Genomic DNA, 16119 nt, shown 5'->3' on the forward strand with positions numbered 1-16119 from the left:
GAACCCATAGGAAAATTAAAACTGGGAGTAGGCACAATGGACCCCTCAACTGTAATGATTTGTTTGGTGATAAAGAAGATCCGAAGTTAATTCGGTAAAACGCTAAAAAAGATTTGTTCCGTCTGGATGGAAGATGCACAAGTGTCATGCTTTTTTAACTTTTCCTTAAAGCAAATAATATCCCTTTCTCAAAGAATCAACAATTCAGTTTCTATACATAAAATAGAATTCTAATAAGATTACTATTAAGAAATACAGATCTTGCCAGTCACTTTGGGCTTTTACTCTACATAGTTAGATTTGGGGAGGGGATGTAAAGTAGAGGATGGCCCCCAAGATTCCCCTGCCGCCCTGCACTGTACAAGCCCCAGGATTCACACATGGCTTTCTGATCCCAAGCTCTATCATTCCCTGTGGAAATCCTTCAGTGGCTTTCCACTGCCTTCAGGATCAAGTTCACTTCTTAACTTGTATATGGAGTCCTTCATGATCTGGCTTCTTTCTACTTCTGCAGCTTCTTGTCCTGTCCCTCCTCCCATCTGTCTACCTAATCATTGCCCATACTGAATTGCTTGCAGTTGCTCAAATGTGCCAAGATTTTTTACCTCCAAGCCTTGCAGTACTATTCTGTCTTCTGGAATGTCTTCTCATTCTTAATTTTTTTTTTTTTTTTTTTTTTTTGTCTAATTCATTAATTAGACTCTGCCATCAGTCAAAATTCAGCTCTCATTTTTTTTCTTCCCCTCCCCACCCCGCTCCCTGCTGTTTTTGCTGTGTCCATTCACTGTGATCTTCTGTATCTACTTCTCTCTTTGTCTTCTCATTTTTCTCCTCTAGGATTCACCAGGATTCAATCCTGGGGGCCTCTGATGTGGAGAGAGGTTCCCTGTCAATTGCACCACCTAGTTCCTGGTCTCTGCTGCACTTCACCTTGACTCTTCCCTTGTCTCCTTTTTTGTCATATCATCTTGCTGTGTGATTCTTCTTGTGCGGGCACTGGCTCACCGCACAGGCACTGGGCTTGCTGTGTGGGCATTTGGTGTGCCACATGGTCACTCGGCTCACCACGTGGGCACTCAGCTCACCACGCAGGCCCTTGGCTCTCTGTGCAGGCACAGTTTCTCTTCTGCTTTTTCACCAGGTGGCCCCAGAGTCTGAATCCATGTCCTCCCATATAGTAGGCAGAGGCCTTATCACTTGAGCCACATACGCCTCTCTCAGCTCTCATTTTAAAGTATATATCTCCTTGGATACTTCACCACAATGGAGTCATTTTGCTTGTGGTCTGTGGGCCAAGCCCCATTCAGAGTTCCGAGTAATTCATAAGGTGAAGACTTTGGACACTACCAGATGATTAAGTTGAGTTGGTCATAAAACAGAAAATTAAAAAATATTGTGCATGTGTTTTCTTATTTATATAGACCCAATGGGCTGAGAAATTACCTTGACTATTTTATATCTTACCAGATGCACCACAAATAATGGCTATTGAGTGACCTGACACCTTCCCTTATTTTGCTGGTATTTTTGTTTGAACTGACAGAAAGAAGGAGAAAGTGGAGATTTTTGTCGGGGGCAGAGGCTGGGAATAGGAGACAGAGCATTCAGAGAAGAAAGTCAAACTTTTCCCTCCCACATCCCATAATATAACAAACTGATAGCTGGCATGGAGGAGAGTAAAATATTGTGGATAATCAAAAGTCTGCAAAATGGAATTGTCAAAACTTCAGATATAGACCTCTAATTTTTCAGAGCATTGAAAACTCAACTTGGACTCAATGTGATAATGATACGGAATAAAGTGTAACCTTTGATTCAGGAGCTGCTTCAAGATCCAGCAGTGCTCGGAAGAGATGAAGCCCTCCTTTATCTGGTAACAGATGCTGTTTCAGTATTGTAACATGACAAAGAGAAAGGGGTTCCCCTGTGTGCCTAAATCTCTACTGCAGCTCCTCACTCAATCAACTTTCTTTTTGACTCAGACTGAATTATTGATATTGCAGGTGGTAGATAAAAAAAAAAAGAAGACTCAATGTAAACAGTCACCACTATTGACAAAACTGGGCAAACCACATTTCCTCTTGATAGTGTTTAGACTCATCTAAAAGGAAGCATTTATTATTATTGCAGTAGTAACGTTTCCCCCTTTTTTAACACCTCCCCCTCAACTCCTCTAGCACTTATTTAGTGCTTGGTATATAGCTAGACGTTAATAAATGTTATTTTGTTATTGCTTTTTCTTGAATTTAGATATTAGAAATAATGTCTTTAATATAATTTTCTTCCCTTGAACCCAAAAAGGGACAATAACTTAAGCTTTTGCATCATATTTTATCCTTGCTTTGGCTGTCTAAAGAATCAGCAAAATTGTCAAAGATTTAAATATTTAACGGTTCAAGAAGTATGTCCATCCAAAGTGGCATTATGCAGCATTTTAAAAGATAAAGATGTATAAAATGGGAGAAATGCTTAGAGATATAATATTAAAAGAAACATCCTTTTAAAAAACATGATTATATTAAAACTAGATATAAATATATGAGAGAATCCAAACTTAGCACAGAGCCTGGCACATAGTATATGCTCAGTAAGTTGTTAGCCATTCTTTGATGGTTAACTGTGCTATTTATAGGAGCAAAGAAAACTGTTTCACTTTACATGTGTTTGAATTGGTGAAACTGTGGTTGAATTTTTGCACTATTTTTATTTCCGGAGAACTATGATAAGATTGCTTACACAGTGTCTTATTTACCAGAGCTGTTACCACAAATGCCGTGCAAAAATGGATTGGCTTAAACAACAGGAATTTATTGGCTTACAGTTTTGAGGCAAGAAGTTGTTCAAAATCAAAATATCGGCAAGGCTTGCTTTCTCTTGTTCAGTCAGTAGTGCCCTGGTGCTGGCTGCTGGCAGTGCTTGGGATTCCTTGGCTTGTATCTCTTCCTCCCATCATATAGCGATATCCTCTCTTTTCTAGTTTCTGTGACTTCCATGTTCTCTTTAAAGGGACTTCAGTACTCCGGATTAAGACCACCCCTCACTCAGTTGGACCACACCTTAACTAGAAATGACCTCGTCAAGAGAGCCTGATTACAATGGGTTCACACCATGGTAATGTGAATTAAGATTAAGAGCACGTCTAAATTTAGGCACATAATTCAGTTTACCACACACAGTAAAAACGTTTGTCAGAGTTTTAAAATTAAAAAGAAAAACTTTACAGATTCAGAGGCATTTTTTGAGTCAAAGTTTATGTGACGAGCTTGCATTGGTGAAGCTACTCAGCTCTTCAGAGAGGGAGAGAAAGATACTGATATATTGCAGCATAAGAACAAGATGGACCATCCTTCCCAGTTATCCAGTATGCACGTAGGCATTTACTCATAATTGTTCAATTATTCTAACTTTTTATTTTCTGGTCATCAGTATTCATCTTAGACTAGTTCCCAAAAGGCAAAAAGACACATTGTTAATTTGCTTAATATAGTGCCAACCAAGCATGATGGCATGACTAGATAACTATTTCAGTGATAATTAAAAATATTTTCCTTTGTGAATAAATCTTATTTAATCAAGCCAAAATTAATCTTTATACCGGAGAACTATTCTGGGGCCTTGATTAAAAATCACAGAAGATTTGAATCTCTTTACTGCAAATAGCCCAAAACCGGAACATTGCTATTTCCATAAATCTGCATCAAAGACAATTCAACTACTATTCTTGTGCTAATTTTTAGAACTGTATATTGTGTATGTACATAAGAACAAGGAATAGATAGAACCTGGAAAAATGGGGGAGAGAGATATGTTGGTGTAATTATATGTGCCTTTTAAATTTTATTTTGAATTTCCAGTATTGTTTCTTAATATTTTTAAAAAATAAGTTTAGATATTAAAATAAAAAAATAAAAAAACTCTAGAAACTCCGAGACAAAGGGTGCTGGAATTGTTTTTTGAGACAAAGTTAGCAAATACTCTGTGTATCTTCTCTTTTAAACTTGAAACTGACCCTAAAAATGCAATCCCTGACAGATCTTAATTGCTTCCCTCAGGGTTTTTCCCTTCCTTGTTTGAGCTAACGAGACTGTATGATCCCATTTTAAAGTTGAAGAACCAAGGTTCAGAAGTGATCACAGCATCTTAGGCTTCAAGAAGGGACCTTTGAAGGTCACCCCACCCTTTCCCCATATCTCCGAGCTCACCAGTTGTAATTAGAAGCTGTTTAAGTTATGGCTAAAGTCACACAACTAGGTTAGAACTCAAGCCTGCTCATCCAACACAAGTGTTCCTCTGAAGCAACCGCTGTGTAGAATCTTCTTGCCCCAGAATGGTGTCCTGGTCCGAGCTGGAGCTGAGTGGGTGCAGGTGTGCAGGTAGCTACATTCCCTTTAGGGATTCCTTTTTTGGCCTTGTTGAAGGGTTATGGAGCTGTAACATTCAGGAAGGTTCTTGATCTTGGCTTTGGGGTCTTCTCCATGTAGCTTCATCCAGTCCAAGTTTCTGACTCCGGAAATGGGTAGGGAAGAATTGTGCCTTGCAAGATTCCGACCTTATCTTGAAACCTGGAAAATCTTCCAGTGATTTTTCTTATCCTCCCTCTAATTTTTCCAAGATTGTTTGAGACCAAGAAGAAACACACCCGATTTACCAGGGGTAACTCCTGGCTGAGGGCAAGCACCAGCCACTTCTTATACTGGAGGGTTCCAGAGTGAATCTCTGGGACCCTCTGAATCTGGGATTCAGATCTCTGAATCTCCCACCTACATTTCCAGGACTTAATAGTCTTCTTTGCAGTGAAAAAAAAAAAAAGAAGAAGAAGAAGAAGAAGAAGAAATATGGAATACAATTAGTGAAACAACTTCAAGAACAAGCTGGATAGAAAATGTCGATGGTTAAATTTGTGACCTTTCCATCCTGCATGTCACCTTTCCTTTTGGATTACTACTTGTGGTAACACTTTTATTTGTCCCATAAAGGCCATACCAGTTGAAAGGTTGAAAAACAGCAAGTACTTTTCTTTCCAACTACCCTGCATTCATTTGGGTAATATGATTAAAAGCCCAGTTCCTCATTAGTAATATAACCTTAAGATCAGAGCACATGGGCTTCTTTTGCTCCTCAACAGAGTGTTTTTGTAGCTCGTCTTTTAGCAAAGACACATGTCCTTTATTTTTACATACTGAGGTTTCTTTGACAAAAAGTAAAGCCACCTAAATAGTATGAAAGCAAATGTTCATTTTCTGTTTAAGGCACTGAGCCTTACATAGTATCCTTTTGGCATCATATAGGTATGTTTCATATACAACAGCTGAACATGGGCAATTTATGAAGTAGGAAGTGAGGGCAACATGCTTTTAATTCACTTAAAAACATTTTGAAACCTTGGTGTTCTTACCCACTCAGGAGCCTCTAATACTGTGTTTTAAAATAAGAACCAAATAAGACATATTAGAATTTTGGTGTGGTTTTTTGTCTTAGTTGCAATTTGGAGAATATATACATTTATACATTTATGTGTACAAATCTGTTTATATGCTCTTTGTTCCAAAAATGATTTAAAATGTCTTCCCAGAAATCTGGTGGTGAATATGCAGAATAAGGAGATCAAGGCAAAGGTAGAATAAGATTAAGAAAATAAAATTAAACTAATGGTAAGGTTACTGCACAAAATGCATCTTATAAGACATCATGAGAAGGATTCCTGAGTTTAAATGAAAACTGTAATATTTTATTATAACCAACATCTCCTAATTGCCCTAGAAATCTTTGTCCAACAACTGAATTTTCACAAACTAATTATCTGAGTCTGAACTAGCATGCCTGATAGCCTCCTATCTTCCCACTCTTTGATTATTTATGTCTTATTCATATCCATCAGGGGTCGATAAAGGAAAAAAAGATATGAAAGTCATCCCAGCTCATTTTATTTCTTGTTTTTTTTTAAGAGAAAAAGATGTGTGGATGGGAGGCAGGAAGGATAGTTAGACATTTTTAGAGCCATTTGGAAGAGCATTAAAGATGAAATATTAAAAATTTGTGATTTTTAGGTATCAAAGCCATCATTACCACAGATAATAGGAAATTGGCCTTAAATTTTGTTCTCCTCACAACTGAAGGATTAGGCATCTTGGAAAGGCAAGCTTTTGGAAAACGTACAACAATTATTTATACTGAACATTTCCCTATACACACATAATTGTAATCCTCAGTGTAAAAAGTACTAAGTATCAGAAACTTCGTAAAAAGCCTCTTGATTAGACAAACTTAAACACGTCATTGTCTAGAAATATCTGAAAGAATTCAAGAGTGTAATTGTTCGACAATGTGGTATATATCAAAGACAATGGAATAGTACATTGCTATTAAAATGATAAAAGTTGCATCAACAGCAAAGAGTATTTTTGATAATGTGAAGCAAAAAAATACAAACTCATAGATTTGTTACTTATAAAATATGTAAAATATCTGCATGTCGACAAAGAATAAAGGTGGTATGTAAAAACAAAATTAATATATTGGTTTTGGTACAATGATGTTGTTTTTTTCCTAGTCGTTACCTTTTAAAATGTGATTTTTTTTCAAAAGTCTAAAATTTACATACTCTTGGGAGATAATCTAAACTGATTCTTTCTGCCATTAAAAATTGTCCATGTTTTTTGTATTTTCCATAGAAATGTATACAGGAGAACTCATGAAGTTCCTCTTTTCTTTTTCCCAATTCTTGTTTTTCTTAGGGATTGCTGTAGGAGTCTTGGTTCGGGAATACAGCAAGTTCTCTAATCTGGAGAAATTCTACTTTGCTTTTCCTGGAGAAATTCTAATGAGGATGCTGAAACTCATCATTTTGCCGTTAATTATATCCAGCATGATTACAGGTACCCTGAGAAAACTGATGTTCCCTGTGATTATTTAAGGAGCCTTCACTTAAGTTGTTTTTTTCTAATTATGGCAAAAATGAAATGCACTACATTTCTCCCTCTGTCCCTTTCTCTCTGTCTCTCTCTCTCACACACACACACCTCACCTGGAAAGTGTGTTATTTGCTTGAGTGGAAATATTTCATCATTCACAAAGTGGCATTGCTATGTTTGCAGCCCTGCCCACCACAGCCCAAATCTTCATTTTCCAGCCATATGATATTTTCTGAGGAAGATGCCATTTTCAACACATTATAAATAAAACTCTATCCAGGAAAAAACAAGGCATATTTGATCACTGAAATGTCAGCCAGTAACCACAGGCAAAACGCGGTCATCGGTTTTGATCATGTTGTTGCTGGGTTTCCCAGCCACCGTGGTTCCGCCCCTTAAGCTCTCAACAGCTGCCTGCAGGGTCCTTCTGTTCTCCAGTCCTCACCCATTTCTACTCCACACAATTCCAAACTTGCTGTATATCTGCCCTGGAAATTCACCATGATGACGAGCAATCAGGTGCTGTGCAAAAGTTTTAATTATGAGTTTGAACCATATTTTAAAAGCCTATATTTTAAAATCTGAACTTAAGATAGAGTTGAATTTGGAAAAGGATTTTCCTTTATTGATCATTATATTGGAAAAGGATTTTCCCTTATTGATAATTATATTGCCAGAAGCTCCCTTGTGTCGATAGAGATTAATATGGTTTACAAAATGTCCTTTGTCTGGGTATGGTAGGCATCGCAAAGAATCCGTGCATACTGTGGTTTCTTGTATTTATCCTAATTCTGCTAATAGGTACAATGTGGCGGGACAGTCATTAGCATTGCCTGCTTGAAAATCAAGGTTTTATGTAACCATGCAATTAGGACTCTTGAAACAACCCCTTCTAGAACGTTTTTCATCACTGACACTGAAGAGCCCTGGGACGATCTATGTAGACACTGGAATTGGCAGTGGGGGAGGGAAAGTGGTGCCAGTATCTGCTGAATTCAGCAACTGTGTTCCTTGGAAAGGTGTAGCATTTGACCATTGACATTCCCGATGCCAAGCTTTAGTCAGACTAGAGTGCTTTAGGAGGGCTTTTTGTAAATGGTCTTGGTGTCCTTGGCTCATTAGAAACCAGAAGAGAACATTTACTTAGTTTTATTTGTATATTATGTTTTGAAATGCCTGGCTTCTTTTAGGCATAGCAAACTGAGAGCCAAATCAGCAGTCCATTTGTCCCATTTAGTACTTGTGTGCCTGTTTATTTTTTTTCTGTTTTTTTTTTATTAGAGTTAATAGATCTCAAGGAACGTTACATTAAAAAACATGAAAAAAAACAAAAAACGTAGGAGGTTCCCATATAACACTTCCCACCCCCCCACCTCATCATTTTTGTAAATTGTAATTTTTTTGAAGATATATACATCACAAAAAAAAGTTACATTAAAAATATAAGCGGTTCCCATTTACCCCCCACCCCCCCACCCCACTCCTCCCACACCAGCAACCTCCCCCATCATTGTGGTACATTCATCGCACTCAGTGAACACATTCTGGGGCACTGCTACACTACATAGATAATAGTTTACCCTGTAGTTCACACTCTCCCCCAGTACATTCAGGGGGTTATGGCAGGATATATAAAGTCCAGCATCTGACCCTGAAATATCATTTAGAACAACTCAAAATCCCAAAAATGCCCCCACACATCTCTACTTCCCTTTCCCTGCCCTCAGCAACTACTGTGACCACTTTCTCCACCTCAATGCTAAAATTTCTTCTATTACTGGTCACAGTAGTTTCATAGTAGAATATCAGTAAGTCCACTCTAGTCCATATTTTATTCCTTCATACTGTGGACCCTAGTATGGTGATGCCCTCTCCACCTCTAGATCTAGAGGGGGCTTAGATTCCACATGGATGATGGATGCAATTCCTCTGCTTAAAGTTGTAGGCACTCTTGATTCCTTGGTGTGGTGGTTGACCATCTTCACCTCCCTGTTAGCTGACCTGGGTAAGACCAACGAACCAGAGAGTAGGAGTCACCACTCTGCTGAGGCTCAGGGCCCAGCTGTTTGTGCCTGTTTACATTATTACAAGTGGACACGGCCGTTCTAGGGTCCACAGGATGGAGGAATAGAGAATGGATTAGAGTGGACTTACTGATATTCTATTCATGAACTATTGTGATTAGTAATGGAAGAAAATGTGGCATTGGTGTGGAGAAGGTGGCCATGGTGGCTGCTGGGGGTAGGAAGTGGGAGGAAGAGATGTGATGTAGGGGCATTTTGGGGGGTTGGAGTTGTCCTAGGTGGTGCTGCAGGGACAGTTACCGGACATTGTATGTCCTCCCATGGCCCACTGGGTGGACTGTGGGAGAGTGTGGGCTATGGTGTGGACCATTGACCATGAGGTGCAGCAGTGCTCAGAGATGTCTTCACCAAGTGCAATGAATGTCTCATGATGATGGAGGAGGTTGTTGTTATGGGTGGAGGAGTGGGGGTGAGGGGGGTGGGGAGTATATGGGGACCTCATATTTTTTTAATGTAACATTAAAAAAATAAAGAGAAAAAAATTATTACAATGCTTTAAACTTGGAAGATTTATGGAAAAATCCAGATTTCTAGCTTCTTCTGAAAAAATTAACATCTAGAGACACTAAGCCCACATTGCCAAATGCAGCAATGGTCTGGGACTGAGAAACAGCTACTCCCTTTAGTTGGAATAAATGCATTTGAGGATGCCACAATACCCACCACTCCCTATTGCCTAGTACCTCACCCACTTCACTCATTCATATTGCCTACCTGGCCCCTGTAGGTATGGCATTTATGACCCCTAAGAATTCTGTCCACATTGGAGATTCTTAATCTTTTCTTGGGATTCTTGAAAACATGATGAAAGTTTTGGACTCTCTTCTAAGAAAAGTGTTCGCAATTGTACATATATGCAGTCTGGCACAGGGTTCATAAACTCCCCCAATGAGTGATACTATTTAATTTTCATGTCTGTGGAAGAAAGTATAGAAGGTTGATCCAAGTTAGGCAGCAAATCCTAAAATCGTATAGTAAGTCAAATTTTTTAGAAAGGTAAAAATATATGTAGGAATATACTAGTTCTGTGATGTTGGATGTTTGAAAATACGTGCAACTCTTGGCAGTCAGTAACTAGTGAGATTTTTGCAGTCTGTGTGTTTTGTGTGCTAGCTCAGCCTTGCAAATAATCTAGGAAAATAATTTACAACCCTCAGCATTCTACTCACACAGCCCAGCTGCTCTTCTAAGCTATAGCACAGGTCTAGTAGTTTCCCCTCACCAAAACCCCAGGTAGGAGAATGAGAGAGAGAGCAGAACCACTACCCATTCTTTTGACATGGAGCAAAGAAAGTGGCCAAAAATTCTAGGGATGCAAACAAAATAGCATGGTGACACTAATGCCTTATTCATGTATCAGACTGTAAGGAAAAGATAATAATACCAATGTGGGCAATTTTGTGGGAGATGGGCATATTCATCCTTTTTTTTTTTTTTGGTTACTGTATAAATTGAAACAGACGTTCTGTAGGGCAGTTTGGCTCATGTTCTGCTCATTTGTCCTAGCATTTCCACTTCTGGGAATTTATCATAAAAAATAATCAAATCTGAGTTCAAAGATTCAGGTACAAAGGTATTTCTGGTAGCATTTTTCGTAATTGTGCTATAAGCAATCTAAATGTATGGTATATCCATAAGTTAGAATACTCTGCAGCTATTTCAAACTTTATCTGGAAACATATTTAATAACATGTGCAAATGTTCCTAACACAGATAAAGGGAAAGGATAAAACAGATTAAACAAAAGATTACACAATTTTATTAACATTTATATGCATTTTTAAAAGTTGGGATCAAAATGAAAAGGTTAGTGGTTAGATCTAGGTGATAAGAAAACATGACTCTTTCCACTTTACATTTTCAAGGTGAACAAACACATGTTATTGTTAAAATCTGGAAAAGGTTTTTTTAATTTCTTTGTTTTGTTTTGTATTTTCTTGTCTTCCTTTCTTTTTATTTATTTATTTTTTGTCTTTATTTCTTTAATGTTACATTAAAAAAATATGAGGTGCCCATATACCCCCCACCCCCTTCCTTTCTTAATAAAAGTAGGAGAAGGCAGGATGGGTCCTGCTCTGTGCTCCTCGAGCTTGCTCCCCTCCTTCTCTATGGTCCCTTCTTCCCAGCTCTGCACCCTGCCCCTGCCACCCAGCACCACCTTTGCCCTGTTGTGCAGGCCCTCCCCTAGCCCTGCCATGGTTCTCAGCCTCCCCATCCAGCTCAGAGCCAGGAGGGTAAAGTGGAAGGTGGTTGTGGAAAATACACAGGAATATCAGTTGCCACATTTTGAGGACCTTCATAAATCTGGCAGGTTGATGCCTTATTTCATTCGTGTATTGTGGGAAGCTGGGGAGAGTTAAATGGGCCCCCTAAGGATACATACATTGGAGGTAGAGTCACAAGTAAAACTGTATAAAAGGAAATTCTCTTGCCAGATTAACAGGTAGGGGGAAAAATTGCCACCAAAGCTTCTGGTGACAAAGAAATACTTTATAGCTGTTTTGTTGTTGTTTTTTAAATCAGGAAGAATCCCTGTGACGATGGGTTAAGAAGTCATGTTAACCAAGGAAATTTGAATATGACTGGCTACTGCATTTCAAGAAATTATTGAGAATTTTGTTAAATGTAATAATAGCAAAAGAGTACATAAGAAAATGTCCTTTTTTTTTTTTTAATTCATAATGAATTATTTAGGGATGAAATGACAATATCTGGAATTAGCTTAAAAGGATGGGAAAAAAAGGGCGCAGGAGATAGAATCTCTTCAAGGCATTTTCCAAGACAGACTGTGTAGCCATTAAGGGACAGAATCATACCTGTAATTCACATCCTGAGGAACTGGTTCATGCCATGCGTGGAATATCTGTGCTTGGACCCCGTTAACACTTAGGCTCGTAAGCTGTATTTATGTCACTTCTCCAGGGAAGTAGCAGGGAAAATGGCTGGCGGACATGCCTGAGTGTTGTGGCTCTGGAACATCGCGGTCCAGCTCTCACCACCCAGTCCTTTTAAATTCATGGCACATTTTCTTTAATACCCACATTAGAATGACTTGAACCTCCTACAACCAGCACAGAAATGGAACACCACCCTCTACCCAAGGGTCCCCCGAGCACCCTTCCAGGGTGCTGTCTTAGTTGTGCTTGGGAAGAGGTCCCCACCTCTTCTGCTCTGCCTCTTTGTCACCATCACCTGGGCCAGGGGCCCCCCCTGGAGTCTGGTCTGGCCGCTGCCACCCCCACCCCCACCCCTATCCTGAGACCTCCCACTTTGCCCTCCATCCTAAGATACAAGAGCTCATTTCTCCCCAGCACAACTGAGACCAGACTCCTCGGGACAAAACTCTCCTAAAAGGTCTGGAGATAACCGAAGCAGGTCAGACACAAAGATGACATTCAGTTGCTCCCCATGGAGCTCTTTCTGGAGCCTCCGGGTCCCTTATCAGGGCTGCCCCTCTGTGTAGCTGTCAGCCTGCGTCCCGGACGCTGGGGCCAGCTGATCCCTCCACAGGAAGATGTCCCAAGCCTTGCTATACCCTATTCCCTGACCCTGGCACTAGGATCTAAGAAGGAAACCTGCGCCATCTCGAAGGTCTCCGTATCCTGACCCGGGAGCGACCTCTTCCTGGGATGGTCGACACCGTGGAACAGCCACTTCAGTCACAAGGGAGTGTTTTGCCTCGTGGGCGCCTTCAGGACACTTACAGCAGAAGCTGGGTTATTGCCTACCCACCCGACTTTTCGGACTTGGAGAGTGGCCCGGGTGGGCACGCCAAGCCCACCGTGCTCCTTCAGAGCAGGGAGAAGCGGGTTCCTGTCCCTCCCGCATCTCCCCCCTGGTTTCCTCCAAATGCCTCCTCAGCCAGCACACACGCTCCTAAGGCAGCACCAGTTGGCAGCTCGATGATCTTTCACGTTTATGCGAAGCCACAGGAAACTCCCCCCTTTTCCAAAATCATGCCCTGCCGCGGGGCCACTGAGTCCTGGAGTCCTAGTACCTCCGTGACGAGTCACGTTACCAAACAGAAGACTCCATCTTTCAGTGAGAAACGTTTGCGTTCCAGGTATCAAGACTGGTTGAGAATTGGACTGAAATTTGTCAGGAACTTCTCCAAAGATGAATTTAAGACTCTGGAAGAATTTAAAAAACTTACTTCAGACTTTTAAATGGTTGTTACTCCAGCTTCTGCATCAGGATTTCAATATTTGTGGACCTTGATCTCAGCCACAGGGCAGAGGTTTTCCAGTACTTAATTTTTAAATTTTTATTTATTTTATTTTTTTAAGGTACTGGGGCCAGAGATTAAACCCGGGACCTCCTATGCAGGAAGTCGGTGCTCTACCACTGAGCTCCACTGGCTCCCCTGAGTTGTTGTTTTTTTTTTCATTTGTTTGTTGTTTTTGTCTGTTTGTTTTTAGGGGGTACCGGGGATTGAGTGTAGTGTAGGATACAGGCTAGGAATGAAAGAACCTCTTGCCTCATTTGCAGCATGTGATGAGATGCCCCCCGCCTTGTTTGAACTGGGAAAATAAGGTGGCCTAAGCAATTTTGCCCACACAAATTTCCAAAGAACTTCAAGAAATGTGTGTCAAGTTAGAGCATATCTGTTGAAGCCAGAAGACTTATTATAGTAATTTGATTTCTGCAGTGCTTTTCCTCCAAAGGAGAAAGGAGTCCATAGCTCATAAGACATGGAGTATTCACAATGAACGTGCCACCTGATGCAAATAAAATGCAAAGTGGCAAGAGATAAATAAAATGCCTGCTTCAGTTTCTCCCTAAGTTGGCAAAGCCCAGATGATCAGCCATGAGAGTCTTCCTTCTGTCTAAACTGCTAGTTACTGGACCGTAGATCTGTTGGACTGTATGTTAACCCAATTTTGTTTCTAAAGAAAGGAGGGAGAAACCATGCGGGAATTCTAAGGAACTCCTGTGTGTTGAATGTGTGAACCTAGGAGACTGTTTACTCATTTCATTCACTCATCTTTGATGTGACAGGCTCTGTGCTAGGCTCATGAAATACAAAGGTAAGCCCTACTCAGCAAGCAGAAGAGACTGCATTGCTGTGCTGCCTGGTCGGTGCTTTGTGGGAGTGAGGACTTGGAAGGGACATTGGGCTGGGGCTTTGAGGAGGGAGAGGAATTGGGTGAATGGGGGATAGCATTCCAAGCAGAAGAAATAGCAGAAGCTGTGGCTTCTTGGGAGAACAGTGAGACTTGGTCTGGAAAGCAGGAGACTTGGGGAGGAGGGATGGGATGTGGAGGGAGCCTGTGACTTCACTGCATGGCCTTGTGTGCTAAGGGGTCTGGACTTGACCCTGTTGGCAAGAGAGTACAAGTTAAGCAATGACTTCCACCCATATGTCCTGTCCATTCTCTATCAAGGGGCACCCTGAACAAGCTTCAGCTGGCCAGGTATTAGTCATAGAGCAGCAGAAGAGGCCAGTGCAGGGGTTCTTAACCAGGGGTCTATGAGCTTGATTGAAATTCAAACAAAAAACATTCTTGTGGGGACGTGTTGGTGCAGGTGTAATATATTTATTAAATAATACACAGTATAGTGTGGACTTAGTGAGGGGTCCGTGATTCTCACCTGACTGGCAAAGGGGTCAATGGAACAAAAAAGGTTAAGAACCCCTGGTCTAGTGGTTAAGAGTACAGCCTTAGGAGACAGATTGCCTGGGTTCAAATCCTGATGTGTCGGGGCATTTTTGGGATTTTGAGTTGTTCAAATCCTGACTCTGGCATTTCCTAACTGAAACCTTGGGCTAGTCAGTTAACTTTTTCCTCCAAAACTCTGAAATTGGGAAAATAATAGTATCATGTCATAGTGCATTTTAAGTGCTATGTGATGTTCATTTTCTCTTTTTTATCTGAACCTGTCAGAAGTTTCTAGAAAGGAGCATCTACAGGGCCAATATTAGAACTGAGTGATACATAGACAAGGGCACATAAATGCATTCATTCTGGAAATGAAAACAATGTAAACTTCACCAGCCTTCAAGAAGCTTCTAACTGCTTTATCGGATAAGGAAAAGCAAAAGAGAGAGCCCAGTAATAATTACATGTGGGCAGAAATCCAGAAAAGTTTCACTGAGGCTTTGGCTAGCTGCCGATGTCAGAGCATTGCGTTCGCATAGACTTTGGAAGAGAAGGGCTGCGTTTGTCATATCCCCTACGGAGTGCATGATGGTTTTATTCAACAGTAAGCCTCCTAGGAAAAGCTCTTGGGGTCTTCTGAAGAATTGGTCCCAACTACAAACACCACCAAGCTCCGAGGCATTAAAAATGTTCAAGCAGCACCCCGCACTGCTGCAGAATGGCCGGGAGACCATGTTTTGAATGTCAAATGCAGACCTGCTGACACAGGCTACAAAGTGACCTTTCGTTGATTCTACCCAGGGCCAGCTTGTTTTGTTAACTTCACAGACCAAATAGCCCAGGATCTTTGTATTATCCTTTCTAAGAAAAATAGATAGCATAGGTGAAATGACCAGGAATCTGTTTCACATGCTCCCCTCTGCCTTTTCTCTTCCTTTTAACTAACACCTAGAGGTGTTAATCCAGACTGCAGAGATTCCCCTGGGCCCTGGATTAACAAACGGAGAGCATATCCAGCCATGTTTTCCCTAGGAAATAAAAGTCATGTTTTGCAGTTTAGAATTTATCAGCTTTTAAATTTAATCCTCATAGCAATCCTGTGAAGCAGCAAGTAGGTGGGACCTTGTCTCCATTTTCAGGGGTAAAGAATCAGGAGGCTCAAGAGAAATTGAGCTGCATTGCCAAGATCACACAGATCCCCAAGGCAGCACCTGGGACTGACACAGAGTCTTGAGTTCCATTCTAGAACATTCTGCTGCCTTGGGGCCACAGCCCGGGAGCGGGGCCTGGGACCCAGGCAGCCGCACATAAATAACTATGGTATTCATTCAGTGAGCACACAGTTACTGAGCTTTTCCTAGGTGCTAGGCATTGGGTATACACTGGTGAACAAGCAGATGCCTGGGCCGCCTATGCTCATTGAGTTTATCTTCTATCTAGCAAGAGAGACAGGCATTAAATAAATGGACCCATGGGTAAAGATTGTGACATGTGATAAGGACAGGATGCCTAGAGAGGAAAAGA

At 40.8% G+C, this 16119-nt stretch overlaps 1 protein-coding gene across 2 annotated transcripts in view; it reads left to right on the forward strand.

The window, feature by feature from the left end:
* SLC1A1 (solute carrier family 1 member 1) overlaps positions 1–16119 on the forward strand; it is an 83623-nt gene that overhangs the window by 39371 nt on the left and 28133 nt on the right. For both annotated transcript variants that reach the window (XM_058301794.1, XM_058301795.2), the window contains exon 2: positions 6735–6875. In XM_058301794.1, the coding sequence (XP_058157777.1) occupies positions 6735–6875 (141 nt within the window). The remainder of the gene's footprint in view (positions 1–6734; positions 6876–16119) is intronic.

This window comes from Dasypus novemcinctus, chromosome 8, assembly GCF_030445035.2.
Source record: "Dasypus novemcinctus isolate mDasNov1 chromosome 8, mDasNov1.1.hap2, whole genome shotgun sequence".
NCBI classification, from domain to species: domain Eukaryota; kingdom Metazoa; phylum Chordata; class Mammalia; order Cingulata; family Dasypodidae; genus Dasypus; species Dasypus novemcinctus.